General features: G+C 40.9%; 1 protein-coding gene across 1 annotated transcript; it reads right to left on the bottom strand.

Moving 5' to 3' along the window:
• Positions 1–117: 117 nt before the first annotated feature.
• LOC129777563 (probable ribosome biogenesis protein RLP24) lies at positions 118–955 on the bottom strand. Its single transcript, XM_055783912.1, has 2 exons — positions 780–955; positions 118–717 (listed from the first exon to the last, which is right to left on the bottom strand). Exons 1-2 carry the CDS (start codon positions 858–860, stop codon positions 217–219), a joined length of 582 nt encoding a protein of 193 aa, XP_055639887.1. The 5' UTR covers positions 861–955; the 3' UTR covers positions 118–216.
• Positions 956–15,280: the final 14,325 nt, after the last annotated feature.

Raw genomic sequence — 15,280 nt, 5'->3', positions numbered from 1 at the left:
AATTGAAGTGTCTATACAATCTGGCATTCCATTATACACGGTTACATTTGAAGATAGAGGAGAAACTCAATATCCATTCAAAGAAGCATTTTTCTCAGACGAAATGAAACCTTGTCATTCATTTTCCAGAGTTTATTACACACGCAGCCTTCAGATATGTGTAACATCCCTTATCCTAAACATACAAATCGATCCCTATCACAACTAATCCACCACTCAAGCCTTCATCATTTCGGCATCCTCCTCCAGCTGGGCGGAGGATTCTTCCAGTTGCTTCTCCAGTTGGCGCGCGTCGACATATTCGATCTCCTCCTCGTCCTCCACATCCATGAGCAGGGCACTTTCCTGTGCCTTCTCCCGGGCTCGACGTTCTTTCAGCCCAATGGCGGGTGATCTGATTAGGGCGATATTTTTCTGCACGTCCACAATGTCATTGTGAATTTCGTGGTCGCGAGCCTTACGCAGACGCTCCATGACAAAGTGCCTCTCGCGACGTTCCTTGATTTCGGTGATCTTCTTAATCGCATCGATCGCTTTGGTCCACAGTTCACGGTTGTACTTGACGGGAACGTTTCGACGCTTCTCGAACTCAAAGGCCGGATCGATCGTGAGCTCCTTGCCGTGTGTCTTTCTGTAGGCTTTGGTCCAGCGGGTTTTCCTCGGGTTCTTTTTCTTGTTGAATGCCCGTCTGCATTTGGAACGACAGAATCTAAACACCTACAGGGAAGAAGTTGAGGTTAACTATCAGCTAAAGGTGGAAGTACCAAAACAAGACTTACCTTACAGTCGTTTCTCACGAAAACCATTCCGTGACCCGGAAAAATTTTGCTGGAACAAAAGTAGCACGTTTCTATCCGCATTGTGTGTCGATTTTGAGGAAAATTATTGAAAATTGGTGTCGACTTCCTAACACCAAACCAGCACGCGTGCTGTATATAAATAAAAGAACTGTCAGTTGGCTCAGTGCTGCCTGGTTAACAAATCTGGCAGAAGAATAATTGCAGCGCCCACTGGGTAAGAATAGCAAAAATACAAATCATACCTTTAATGCGCGATATGTAGATGTAGTGGGAATTTTAGGTATTCTAGTGTATAGACATGGATTTCGGACTTTTTCCGAGCTCCGTAAAAATTAAAGAAAGAATATTTTTACTATCCATTATACCATTATTTGTTCATATATCTTTCAACAATAAAACAAGAATTGAACGGAGAAAAAATATACATAACTAGCACTTTGACGGCCATGAGTGCCGTACTGCGCTCAAAAATTGTTTCGCTGGGGCCATTTTTGCCCTTATATGGCAGATGGGCATGAAATTTTATGCTAGATGGGTTCCTGGCACTATCTAGATAAGAAGCAACCATTGGACCACCCAGGTCTAGGTAGTGCGGATTAAATCAAAGCGGCTGTCAAAAAAGATCCAATGATCAAGAGTGTTATTTTTCTTATGATAATCAACACTATGACTTTAACTCCAATAGAGGCGAATGAACTGCAAAGTTTAAAGCATCTTAAAACAAAGAAAGAAAGAAAACTTTAACTCCAAGATTTTAATGTGGGAGCAAAATTCGACATCGGCGAATTTCGATACGTACATACATAGCAAAAGTGAAAAGTTTTGGAGACGTTTTGAAATCCGAATGAAATTCGCTTAATTATGATCCGCTAGTCCTGGTGATGAATATAACGGTAAAGCAATCTGTGCTTCGTGTTGATGATGGACGTAATCTTCTGAGTCAACTACCGGCTTAATGGTGAAAAAGCCATTACGGTTGCTCACGAGGTTTCTTTTCCGGTTGAAATGTAACGATGTATTTCTATCAAAATAAACCTGAAAATGTGTATGAAAGGTTTGCTACACTTCTGGTTTTCAATAATTGAAACATCGTACTTACTCCACAGGTACGGGAACCCTTATTCGGAACTAGTTTGTCGTCTGCGCAAAAATCGACCCCGTGCGTCTGTAAATATGTTCCGATGGTATACGATAAAAGCTAACGCGAACATTTTCACTTCGGGCAGCCTTTCACTGAGCAACTCATTTCTAATGTCCACTTTCCCTGATATAATATTTCTCCAAACGAAATAAAAACAAACGAAGTCACAGTCATGCAAATGCATACTCCTGCGATTTGAGAATATTCGATAAAAAGTGGAACGAAGAGTTGCCAGATGATTTTTTCAAAAGGTCTGTAAAAAATATGTGAAAGTCTGTTAAACATGTGGAAATGTCTGTAAAAGTGTGCGGATCTGTAGAATGTCTTCTAATGTCAATTTTCATAGATTCATTAATATTTTGTGCATCGCGATGCACGTAAGAATGTCTTTTGTATATTATTGTATATTTTGCATATCAATATAGTGATTCTCAGATTTCGATGAAAAGTGGTAGTTTTGTTCTTTATCGCAAAACATTAGACCATTTTTTATTTTTTCGTTAGGGTGACCATTTCCATTCTAGGGTGGTCGAAAAATATTTTTTCCCAAAACTGCCTTTTTTTCAAAAATTCATAACTTCAGAACCACTGAACCGGTTTAGATTATCGACGTATCTAAATGAAGCTAATGAGCTAGCTTTTTATTTAAAAATATTGAACTTGCAAAAAAATGAATTTTATTAATTTTATTTTTATGTAAATATATAATCTTATTTATAAAAATAAGGAGGTTGTGTCCAAGATACGACCGCATTGTTGACGTAGAACTACGCTGTTATTTTATATAAGTCGCTTGTTTATACCTTCGGATATTATTCTATAATGCTGTGAAATTTTAGAAACAACTGCTTAGTAGAATAATCTCTGAAATGATTTTTTCATTGTAGAATCAGTTGACGACGTTGAATTGATTGATGATTAATTCTTGCCCTCGCAAAACAATCGTATGTCGCAATTTATTTCATGTCAATGCATTGAAAATTTACCTCGAAGGCTATTCCGGTGGCCTTTTTCGAAATTGACATTGACTCGGCTACAGTCGATTATATACATGTTGCAGCAGCACCATTATTCCATATCTCATAGCAACATCAATATATCTTTGGCACCGCATGTAAACAACAACAATGACAACACTTGCAAAGTATCAAAGGAATCGCACCTCTAGATATCGTTCGTACAAACTAAGCGTAAACCAAGCGCCAAACAAGCGTTCAACATAGCATGCATACAGAGCCATACATTGGTGGCTTGAAACTACTAAAAATATTTTATATATAAAGATTTCTCATCATTTTGCGCTATTCTCAAAAGAAACGCTTCTGTTAATATTACTGGCCTCGAAAAGAGTTGCATTACTTTCTCATGCTCGAGAGAAGCGCAGCTGTCACCCTTAGTGGAGGAAGTTATGCTATTGGCAAGCAAAACCTAATCACATACAAAATTCCAGAACATTTACTTTCTCGATGACTAAACAAGAGAAATAAACTCTTTTTGTTAATAACAACCTCGAAAACAGTAGCAATGCTTCATTATGATCAATACTAGCGCAAATGCAATCCTAGTTGAAGGCAGTTTTGCGACTGGCACGCGAACCCAAATAACTTATAACATTCCAGTAAGACATTCAAGACGCTTGGTATTCCCAAATAATTTTCTGGTGCACAACCTTAACGTCTGCTTCGCCATAACGTCAGTTTTATGCATTGATGCATTCTCAAAGCACCAACGAAGCCCTTATGAAGACGGAAAATAAACAATGTTAACTGCTTGGAAAACTGTTAACTGAATTATGCCACACAGCTTGTACTCTGCTGTAACACCCATCGATGCGAATTCGCTGATGAGTTTGTCAAGAGCGACCGCCTTCACCACCAGCGGGGGGAGCTTGATTTTGGTTGCTGCCTGGGCGTTTACATTTTCGACCGACGCGCCGAAATCGCCTACTTCGCTGTTGTTCGGTGCGGTGTCACATTCGCGAAGGCTCGGTTCAGTGCGAGCGTTTTTCACTGCACCAACATCGCGTGCATCATTAGATGACGCTTACCTCGAAATATTATTGCCCCTGGCAATGCGTTCGTTTTTTGCAGGGCTCGAGCCTGCTTTCCTCTTCTTCTTGCTCATCGCACACTACGCCAAGCGTCCAATTTATGACGCGGAAAGAAGAACACACGATACGAATAACGCGAAAAACGAACAGAAAAATCAAACGACGATTTCCAAGTTGGATTACCACTGGTGGGGTCCAATCTTAGATCGAAGCGCAGCGAAAGCAAAGTGAACTGGATTACTCAACAGTCCGATGCCGAGTGAAAGTTTGCCTCAGCGAGATCCACTGTTTATACTCTAGGCAAGTATTCCCCTTCATTCTTCTTTTCCTTTGTTCACGGAGATTTTAAATCCTACGATTTCCCCTCCGTTGGTCGTCGATAAGTTGCTCGTTATTGATAGCTCTGTTCGGGAAAGCACTCAAATGGACAGAACAAATGTATGGGGAAATAGAAACACTTAAAGTTTTCATGAATTTTAACCATTTACTAACCAGGGGATTCTAATGTATGGCATATTAAACAAATCTTACGGAATTTCCGATTCGTTTAGTATGTAAATCATCAAAATCCGTTCGATTATTAACGTTATTAACGTTAACTTTATTTCATAAAAACGTGACCTGTTTTCTGATTTGACACCCTTAATGAAAGACGTAGTTCTACGTCAAAAAGAGATATAATTTATTTCTAACTTTATTAAAAGCGACGAACGACGCGCGGCACCGATATAGGATTTAATAGAACTGAAACTGAACACGGGTGAAGGTTCTGCTGTTGTATTTATTGAGTAGATTTGCTGATGCGGCTGGAATCGCCTCCTGGCTGACTATTGGCTGACCTCGATCGTCCGATATTAGGAATGTGCTGATCGAGGTCCTTCTGATCACGTAATTATATGTCGAAACCAGAGAGGCGTTTTTTGACGTAGGACTACGTCTTTCATTTCTATACCGGGGTGTAAAATCAAACTTTCGAAAACGAAAGCGTTACGCCGGAGACCGAGATTTTGAGCGTTAATAGCTCTTGAACAACTGAACGAAATGGTATGATAAACACTTCATTCGCAAGATAAAATGTCTACGCGTACTTGTTATTTTACATCCAAAAACTTGTTTCAATAGTCTTAAAATTGCTTTCAAAACAGGCTATTGAAATCACCAATCGGTATATAAGCGAGCACCGCTCGTAAACCCACTCAGTTATGATTGAACAGCGATTGGAGCATGTTGTCGCTGTTGTTGTGAAGCTAATTTCGTTTATCATGAAAGCGCTGATGAACGGTGTCACCAAGAGCCTGTTTGTGCACCTAAGGCCAGAAGGGAATCCATCAGGAGGAGAGAGATGCCACGGTTCCGCTTGAAACATCGGAGCAGCCGCCACACACACACACACACACACACACGCGCGCGGAATCCTCGTTGTTATCATCGTTGCTGAAAAATAATCTGCCAGTTCCCCTGGGAATTGAAAAATACATTCATACGAAAGAGTTTATTTTAATGTTTTCTATCCATATAACACTGCAACCGAATTCATTTGGTTTTGTGATTTTTCAATCAATCGCAATTAACAGGAAAGCTTCTGAATATTTTTTCCCCATCAGTGGAAAATTTTCGTATCCAATATTGGATGCATAACATGAAAAACGGAAAATGTTTCACATCGCGAAAATCAAGTCATTTTCGAGCGATTATTTGCTTTCTACTCATATAATGCTGCGACCAAATACATTTCGTTTTGGATTTTTTCAATCAAGTGCGATCAACGTAAGACCACGTCTTTCGGCAATTTATTAGAGGTGCAATGAATCTTTAGGAATTCCCGCTCTACGCGCACTGGCAAACAATGTTTACTCAACAATTTCTCAAACGAGAAATGGGTGTTGTGAGAAAGGATTAGCGAACGCGAAAACGACAAACGGGAGAAAGATATGTTTGGAGGTTGAAGGAAATTGGCAGAAAACTTCTTCATTCTATCATTCAAATAATGTGATTCATACCACTTCGTTTTGCCAGAAAGAGATTATTAATGCTCAAAGGAGGAATCGAGTCCTCCGAGGAAATTACCCAGCGCAAATTAGAGTCGACTATCGATTGCGGCATTCGTACACAAATAATTTTATAATGCAGTTTCACCAAAGTGATTTCTTCGGATATATTCACTACATCATGTCATATATTTCATATTCTTCATTATGAAATCCATATCCATGGCACCTATCGGTATCGAATTATCATCGACACCACGATTTTCGCTTAATGCTCCTTTCATTTCGGGCTGTAAAAAACAGGAAGTGGGTTATATCTATGGTATAACCGCAAGGGTGACGTAGGACTATCGTTGATTTAGAGATCATTTGTTTGAAGTTGAATCTAAATCCATCCTGAATGAATGAATAAATATATATTTGGGTGACTTCAAAAACGAGAGCGTTACGTTGGAGGCTCGAGGTTTTATGCATCCAATATTGGATACAAAAAACCTTGTTCTGAAGAATAATCTTCAGAAGCTTTCCTGCTAACTGCACTTGATTGACAAATCACAAAACCAAATGTATGTGGTCGCAGTATTATATGGATAGAAAACATTAAAATAAACTCGCTTGAATGTAATTTTCAATTCCAAGGGGAACTGGCAGATTATTTTTCAGCAACGATCATTTTTTTCCAGGTTTCCTCTCGATAACCAGCAAACGAAAAGAGTTGCGCGCGTGTATGTGTGTGTGTGGCGGCTGCTTCTATGTCTTCCCGAGGAACCGTATTTCGATGCTGATACTCTCTTCGTCACGAGAGTATCAGCATCGGCTTTTCTGCGCTCCCTCACAGTTAAAACAAACTGATTGCATTTCAGGTCAGGTCAGGCCAGGTAATGAATCCCTCGATCCCTCGCCGTTCAGCTCGTTCAGTAACGATGTTGTCTTGTCGATGTCCTCAGGCGTCGTGCACAAATTACGTAACGCTAAAAATCCGAATTTTGAACCACCTCTCCCCCCCCCCCTTTCGTAACGCAATTTCCTATCTCTAATAAACAGAAAGTAACGCAACATCTACCCCCTCCCCCCTTATCGCGTTACGTAATTTGTGCACGACGCCTCACGAAAAATGAATCGGTTTCACCACCAGAATATCATTTCAGTATGTTTTTGTGCGTGATTGAATCGAGAGAAGGTGTGGTTTACGATGGCAATTTGGAAGGCAAACTAGAGGAGAATGAACTCTCTGAGTATGAAAATTTCGGCGACTGAGCAATAATCGATTGAAAATTATATAATTTTCGCGATACGAAACATTTTCCGTTTTTCATGTTATGCATCCAATATTGGATACGAAAATATCCTACTGATGGGAAAGAATAATCTTCAGAAGCTTTCCAGCTAATTACACTTGATTGAAAAATTACGAAATCAAACCCCTCTCCCTCTCCTTGGATTCGATGGGCCAGCTGAATGTCCTTGGGCATGATGTGACGCGTTTTGCGTGGATAGCACACAAATTTGTATCTTCGAATAAGCCTCCTGCAGCGTCATAACCGCGGAACTTTGGAAGCGCAAGTCGGTTTTGAAGTCCTGAGCAATTCCACGATCCAAAAGCTGCAAAGGTAGCTTGCGGATCAGCAATTCGGTCGACTTCCGATAGCGATGAATTTCACGCAAAGTTCCCGGTCGATAGCGATGTGGCTTCTTCACCTATCCTGCGGCTGGTGCGCTTATCCGAGCTGCTTTCGTGTGCCTTACCACTGAAAGACTAACCTGCTATCTGCTTGGTCCCAAACAAACGAGTCGTCACGGTGCGAGAGTAGAGTAAGAAATGAACGAAAGCAAAGGAAGCGTCATTTTATAAACCATAAAAGTATAGAATCTAAACCCCACCCTTATTATATTCGTTGCTTACCCTGAGAGAGAAACGAATAACATCGAAGTAAGTATACAGTAATGTATTTGAATCCGGACACTTTGCGTTACATTTAATACCATACCGCAGCCACAACATTTTCTGCATGTTGAATTAATGCGATTGATAAGTAACTATCAAGAAACTATCAGTAACTATATTAGCAACTATTAATCGCATAAATTCAACATGAAAAAAATGTTATGGCTGTGGTATGACATTGAATGTAATGCAAAGTGTCCGGATTCAAAAGCATTACTGTAAAAAAGAGTTAACTCGACTGAAATTTTTTCGGTTCGGCCTGCAAAAACGAAATTAAGAGCCCCCGCCGACTGCAGACTGACTTGTCGACCGATAGTTCGGTCGGCTTCTTAATCAGTACGGAGAGGTATGCATGTGCGCACATTACACCGATTCCGTTGGGTCGGTGTTTGCACCAGTAGCCGATCCGACCAAACTGTCGGCTGAAGGAAGGTCTGTAGTGTGCGGGGGCTCTAATTGAAGTGTACAGCATAATGCATAGACGTTAGTATGAGCTTCCCCATCTCACATTCCAAAAAGATTAATGGGTTTCCAAGTGGGCGCACTACATACGGATAGGAATGATTTCAATAACCTGTTTTCGAAGCTATCATTAAGCTATTGAAACAATTTTTCGACTCAATAAATAGCAATCATATAACTCTTGGACATTTTATCTTTTGTATGAAATGATTATCATACTGTTCCGTTGATCCGAAGCAGAATGAATCACGCTTAAAGAAGGAATGGATTTTTTCTTGGAATTTAGTCAGCAGAAATAATGCCCTTTCCCAACAATTAAAAACGACAAACGGTAAACAGTTTCATCAAAGTGATTTCTTCGATATGGGGATATATTCACTACAACATGTCATATATTTCATATTCTTCATTATCAAATCCATATCCATGGCACCTACCGGTAACGAATTATTATCGAAACCACGATTTTCGCTAAATGCTCCTTTCAGTTCGGCCTGTAAAAAACTTTTCTGAACTCTAATCCATCAAATTTGGAGCCCTGAAAAGAGCTGTTGATTATATGCTAAGCTAATATAGCACGCTCTCCTCGGATACGATGGGCCAGCTGGATGTCCTTGGGCATGATGTGACGCGTTTTGCATGGATAGCACACAAATTGGTATCTTCGAATAAGCCTCCTGCAGCGTCATAACCGCGGAACTTTGGAAGCGCAAGTCGGTTTTGAAGTCCTGAGCAATTCCACGAACCAAATGCTGCAAAGGTAGCTTGCGGATCAGCAATTCGGTCGACTTCTGATAGCGACGAATTTCATGCGAAGTTCCCGGTCGATAGCGATGTGGCTTCTTCACGCTTCCTGCGGCTGATGCGCTTATCCGAGCTGCTTTCGTGGTGCCTTACCACCGAAAGACTAACGAGCTGTCTGCTTAGTCCCGATGAAACGAGTCCTCACGGTGCGAGAGTAGAGTAAGAAATGAACGATAGCAAGGGAAGTGTCGTTTTATAAAACATAAAAGAATCGAATGTAAACCCCACCCTCTTTATTGTATAAGCTTACTGTATACTCACGAATATAATAAGGGTGGGATTTAGATTCTATACTTTTATGGTTTATAAAATGACGCTTCCTTTGCTTTCGTTCATTTCTTACTCTACTCTCGCACCGTGAGGACTCGAGCTCGTTAGTCTTTCGCAGACAGCTCGTTAGTCATTCGGTGGTAAGGCACACGAAGTCAGCTCGGATAAGCGCACCAGTAGCAGGAAGCGTGAAGAAGCCACATCGCTATCGACCGGGAACTTCGCATGAAATTCGTCGCTATCAGATATCGACCGAATTGCTGATCCGCAAGCTACCTTTGCAGCATTTGGTTCGTGGAATTGCTCAAGACTTCAAAACCGACTTGCGCTTCCAAAGTTCCGCGGTTATGAAGCTGCAGGAGGCTTATTCGAAGATACCAATTTGTGTGCTATCCATGCAAAACGCGTCACATCATGCCCAAGGACATCCAGCTGGCCCATCGTATCCGAGGAGAGCGTGCTATATTAGCTTAGCATATAATCAACGGCCCTTTTCAGGGCTCCAAATTTGATGGATTAGAGTACAGAAATGTTTTTTACAGGCCGAACTGAAAGGAGCATTTAGCGAAAATCGTGGTTTCGATAATAATTCGTTACCGATAGGTACCATGGATATGGATTTCCTTATGAAGAATATGAAATAAATGACATGATGTAGTGAATATATCCGAAGAAATCACTTTGGTGAAACTGCATTTTAAAATTATTTGTGTACGAATGCCGCAATCGATAGTCGACTCTAATTTGCGCTGGGTAATTTCCTCGGAGGACTCGATTCCTCCTTTGAGCATTAATAATCTCTTTCTGGCAAAACGATGTGGTATGAATCACATTATTTGAATGATAGAATGAAGAAGTTTTCTGCCAATTTCCTTCAACCTCCAAACGTATCTTTCTCCCGTTTGTCGTTTTCGCGTTCGCTAATCCGTTCTCACAACACCCATTTCTAGTTTGAGAAATTGTTGAGTAAACATTGTTTGTCAGTGCGCGTAGAGCGGGAATTCCTAAAGATTCATTGCACCTCTAATAAATTGCCGAAAGACGTGGTCTTACGTTGATCGCACTTGATTGAAAAAATCCAAAACGAAATGTATTTGGTCGAAGCATTATATGAGTAGAAAGCAAATAATCGCTCGAAAATGACTTGATTTTCGCGATGTGAAACATTTTCCGTTTTTCATGTTATGCATCCAATATTGGATACGAAAATTTCCACTGATGGGGAAAAAAATATTCAGAAGCTTTCCTGTTAATTGCGATTGATTGAAAAATAACAAAACCAAATGTATTTGGTTGCAGTGTTATATGGATAGAAAACATTAAAATAAATTATTTCGCATGAATGTATTTTTCAATTCCCAGGGGAACTGGCAGATTATTTTTCAGCAACGATGATAGCAACGAGAATTCCGCGCGTGTATGTGTGTGGCGGCTGCTCCGATGTTTCAAGCGGAACCGTGGCATCACTCTCCTCCTGATGGATTCCCTTTTGGCCTTAGGTGCACAAACAGGCTCTTGGTGACACCGTTCATCAGCGCTTTCATGATAAACGAAATTAGCTTCACTACAACAGCGACAACATGCTCCAATCGCTGTTCAATCATAACTGAGTGGGTTTACGAGCGGCGCTCGCTTATATACCGATTGGTGATTTCAATAGCCTGTTTTGAAAGCAATTTTAAGACTATTGAAACAAGTTTTTGGATGAAAAAGTAACAAGTATATGACGCGTAGACATTTTATCTTTCAAATGAAGTGTTTATCATACCATTTCGTTCAGTTGTTTAAGAGCTATTAACGCTCAAAATCTCGGTCTCCAGCGTAACGCTTTCGTTCTCGAAACTTTGGTTTTACACCCCGGTATAGAAATGAAAGACGTAGTCCTACGTCAAAACTTTTCTGAACTCTAATCCATCAAATTTGGAGCCCTGAAAAGGGCCGATGATTATATGCTAAGCTGATATAGCACCCTCTCCTTGGATTCGACGGGCCAGCTGAATGTCCTTGGGCATGATGTGACGCGTTTTGCGTGGATAGCACACAAATTTGTATCTTCGAATAAGCCTCCTGCAAGTAGCTTGCGGATCAGCAATTCGGTCGACTTCCGATAGCGATGAATTTCACGCAAAGTTCCCGGTCGATAGCGATGTGGCTTCTTCACCTATCCTGCGGCTGGTGCGCTTATCCGAGCTGCTTTCGTGTGCCTTACCACTGAAAAACTAACGAGCTGTCTGCTTGGTCCCAAACAAACGAGTCGTCACGGTGCGAGAGTAGAGTAAGAAATGAACGAAAGCAAAGGAAGCGTCATTTTATAAACCATAAAAGTATAGAATCTAAACCCCACCCTTATTATATTCGTAGCTTATTCTGAGAGAGAAACGAATAACATCGAAGTAAGTATACAGTAAGCTTATATAATAAAGAGGGTGGGGTTTACATTCTGGACTTTTATGGCTTTTAATAAGATGCTTCCTTTGCTTTCGTTCCTAGAGACGAATGAACTCTCAGAGTTTAAAGTCTCTCTAATTCAATACCTTCCTCCCTTCCTGCTTTCGTTCATTTTTTACTCTACTCTCGCACCGTGAGGACTCGTTTGTTTGGGACAAAGCAGACAGCTCGTTAGTCTTTCGGTGGTAAGGCACCACGAAAGCAGCTCGGATAAGCGCACCAGCCGCAGGAAGCGCGAAGAAGTCACATCGCTATCGACCGAGAACTTCGCATGAAATTCGTCGCTATCAGAAGTCGACCGAATTGCTGATCCGCAAGCTACCTTTGCAGCATTTGGTTCGTGGAATTGCTCAGGACTTCAAAACCGACTTGCGCTTCCAAAGTTCCGCGGTTATGACGCTGCAGGAGGCCTATTCGAAGATACTAATTTGTGTGCTATCCACGCAAAACGCATCACATCATGCCCAAGGATATCCAGCTGGCCCATCGTATCCGAGGGGAGCGTGCTATATCAGCTTAGCATATAATCATCGGCCCTTTTCAGGGCTCCAAATTTGATGGATTAGAGTTCAGAAAAGTTTTTTACAGCCCGAAATGAAAGGAGCATTTAGCGAAAATCGTGGTGTCGATGATAATTCGATACCGATAGGTGCCATGGATATGGATTTCATAATGAAGAATATGAAATATATGACATGATGTAGTGAATATATCCCCATATCGAAGAAATCACTTTGATGAAACTGTTTACCGTTTGTCGTTTTCAATTGTTGGGAAAGGGCATTATTTTTGCTGAGTAAATTCCAAGAAAAAATACATTCCTTCTTTAAGCGTGATTCATGCTGCTTCAGATCAACGGAACAGTATGATAATCGTTTCATACAAAAGATAAAATGTCCAAGAGTTCTATGATTGCTATTTATTGAGTCGAAAAATTGTTTCAATAGCTTAATGATAGCTTCGAAAACAGGTTATTGAAATCATTCGCGCGCCCACTTGGACACCCATTAATCTTATTGGAATGTGAGATGGGGAAGCTCATACTTACGTCTATGCATTATGCTGTACTCTTCAATTAGAGCCCCCGCACACTACAGACTTTTTTTCAGCCGACAGTTTGGTCGGATCGGCCTATTGGTGCAAAAACCGACCCAACTGAATCGGTGTAATGTGCTCACATGCATACCTCTCCGTACTGATTAAGAAGCCGACCGAACTATCGGTCGACAAGTCAGTCTGCAGTCTGCGGGGGCTCTTAAGGCTGATGTAGACGATGCCAGTCAACGCTCTAGTTGAGGTATCCACACTGAGAGAAATAATTAGTAAATATAACGAATTTTTTGGTAAATACTACCAATCTATAGTCATTTTCGACCGTACTAATAAACACATATGTCAAGCAGAACCATGATCCGGAAACCCAATATCGGCTACATTTTCTCGCCGAAAATGCACGTATCAAAATTATATCCTTATTATATCTCCGTATTGCCTTATGGGAACAATGAAAATGGTTGATACGCGCTTTTCTCACCACTTTTCAGATATGACAATATCCTAGCTTACTAATGTTATCGAGTAAAATATACTATTCTCTGGTAGGGATGCGGGTTTGTTGACAATATGTACAAAACATTTGTACATTCTACTAATTTTGCATTACCAAATGTATTTGGTAGTTTTCGACCGAGGATTTTTCTAAGTGCAGTGAACAGAGAACAGACACTCTGTCCAAATTACTTGTACCAGTATCGAACAAGTAATTGGCCTCTAACTTGAACAGAGTGTCTGTTCTCTATTCACTGGATACTTCAACTAGAGCGCTGACTGGCATCGTCTAAATCAGCCTTTAATTTCGTTTTCGCAGGCCGAACCGAAAAATTTTCAGTCGAGTTAACTCTTTTTTACAGTAATGCAGAAAATGTTGTGGCTGCGGTATGATATTAAATGTAACGCAGTGTCCGGATTCAAATACATTACTGTATACTTACTCCGATGTTATTCGTTTCTCTCTCAGGGTAAGCAACGAATATAATAAGGGTGGGGTTTAGATTCTATACTTTTATGGTTTATAAAATGACGCTTCCTTTGCTTTCGTTCATTTCTTACTCTACTCTCGCACCGTGACGACTCGTTTGTTTAGGACCAAGCAGACAGCTCGTTAGTTTTTCAGTGGTAAGGCACACGAAAGCAGCTCGGATAAGCGCACCAGCCGCAGGATAGGTGAAGAAGCCACATCGCTATCGACCGGGAACTTTGCGTGAAATTCATCGCTATCGGAAGTCGACCGAATTGCTGATCCGCAAGCTACTTTTGCAGCATTTGGTTCGTGGAATTGCTCAGGACTTCAAAACCGACTTACGCTTCCAAAGTTCCGCGGTTATGACGCTGCAGGAGGCTTATTCGAAGATACAAATTTGTGTGCTATCCACGCAAAACGCGTCACATCATGCCCAAGGACATTCAGCTGGCCCGTCGAACCCAAGGAGAGGGTGCTATATTAGCTTAGCATATAATCAACGGCCCTTTTCAGGGCTCCAAATTTGATGGATTAGAGTTCAGAAAAGTTTTTTGCAGGCCAAACTGAAACGAGAATTTTCGTTTGGATGCCATACAGCATCGAGAAAATTCCGGAAAGATCTAATCGTTGCTGAAAAATAATCTGCCAGTTCCCTGGGGATTGATAAATACATTCATGCGAAAGAGTTTATTTTAATGTTTTCTAACCATATAACACAGCGACCAAACACATTTGATTTTGTAATTTTTCAATCAAGTGTAATTAGCTGGAAAGCTTCTGAAGATTATTCTTTCCCATCAGTAGGATATTTTCGTATCCAATATTGTATGCGTGCGCAACGGAAAATGTTTCGTATCGCGAAAATTATATAATTTTCAATCGATTATTGCTCAGTCGCCGAAATTTTCATACTCAGAGAGTTCATTCTCCTCTAGTTTGCCTTCCAAATTGCCATCGTAAACCACACCTTCTCTCGATTCAATCACGCACGAAAAGCATACCTGAATGATATTCTGGTGGTGAAACCCATTCATTTTTCGTGAGGCGTCGAGCACAAATTACGTAACGCGATAAGGGGGGAGTAGGTAGATGTTGCGTTACTTTCTGTTTATTAGAGATAGGCAATTGCGTTACGTAAGGGGGGGGGAGGTGTTTCAAGATCCGGATTTTTAGCGTTACGTAATTTGTGCACGACGCCTGAGGACATAGACAAGACAACATCGTTACTGAACGAGCTGAACGGCGAAGGATCGTGGGATTCATTACCTGGCCTGACCTGACCTGAAATGCAATCAGTTTGTTTTAACTATGAGCGAGCGCAGAAAAGCCTATCGATCAGAAGGAGAGGAGAA

The sequence above is a fragment of the Toxorhynchites rutilus genome, chromosome 3 (genome assembly GCF_029784135.1).
Source record: "Toxorhynchites rutilus septentrionalis strain SRP chromosome 3, ASM2978413v1, whole genome shotgun sequence".
Classification (NCBI taxonomy): domain Eukaryota; kingdom Metazoa; phylum Arthropoda; class Insecta; order Diptera; family Culicidae; genus Toxorhynchites; species Toxorhynchites rutilus.
Note: the sequence above shows the minus strand (reverse complement) of the source record. Positions and strands in the feature narration are given on the sequence as shown.

Excerpts from the sequence above, each read along its gene's own strand:
- LOC129777563 (XM_055783912.1), bottom strand. The coding sequence starts at position 860 with ATGCGGATAGAAACGTGCTACTTTTGTTCCAGCAAAATTTTTCCGGGT. Across the intron at positions 718-779 it reads TCGTGAGAAACGACTGTAAG|GTGTTTAGATTCTGTCGTTC; the intron begins GTAAGTCTTGTT and ends TCTTCCCTGTAG.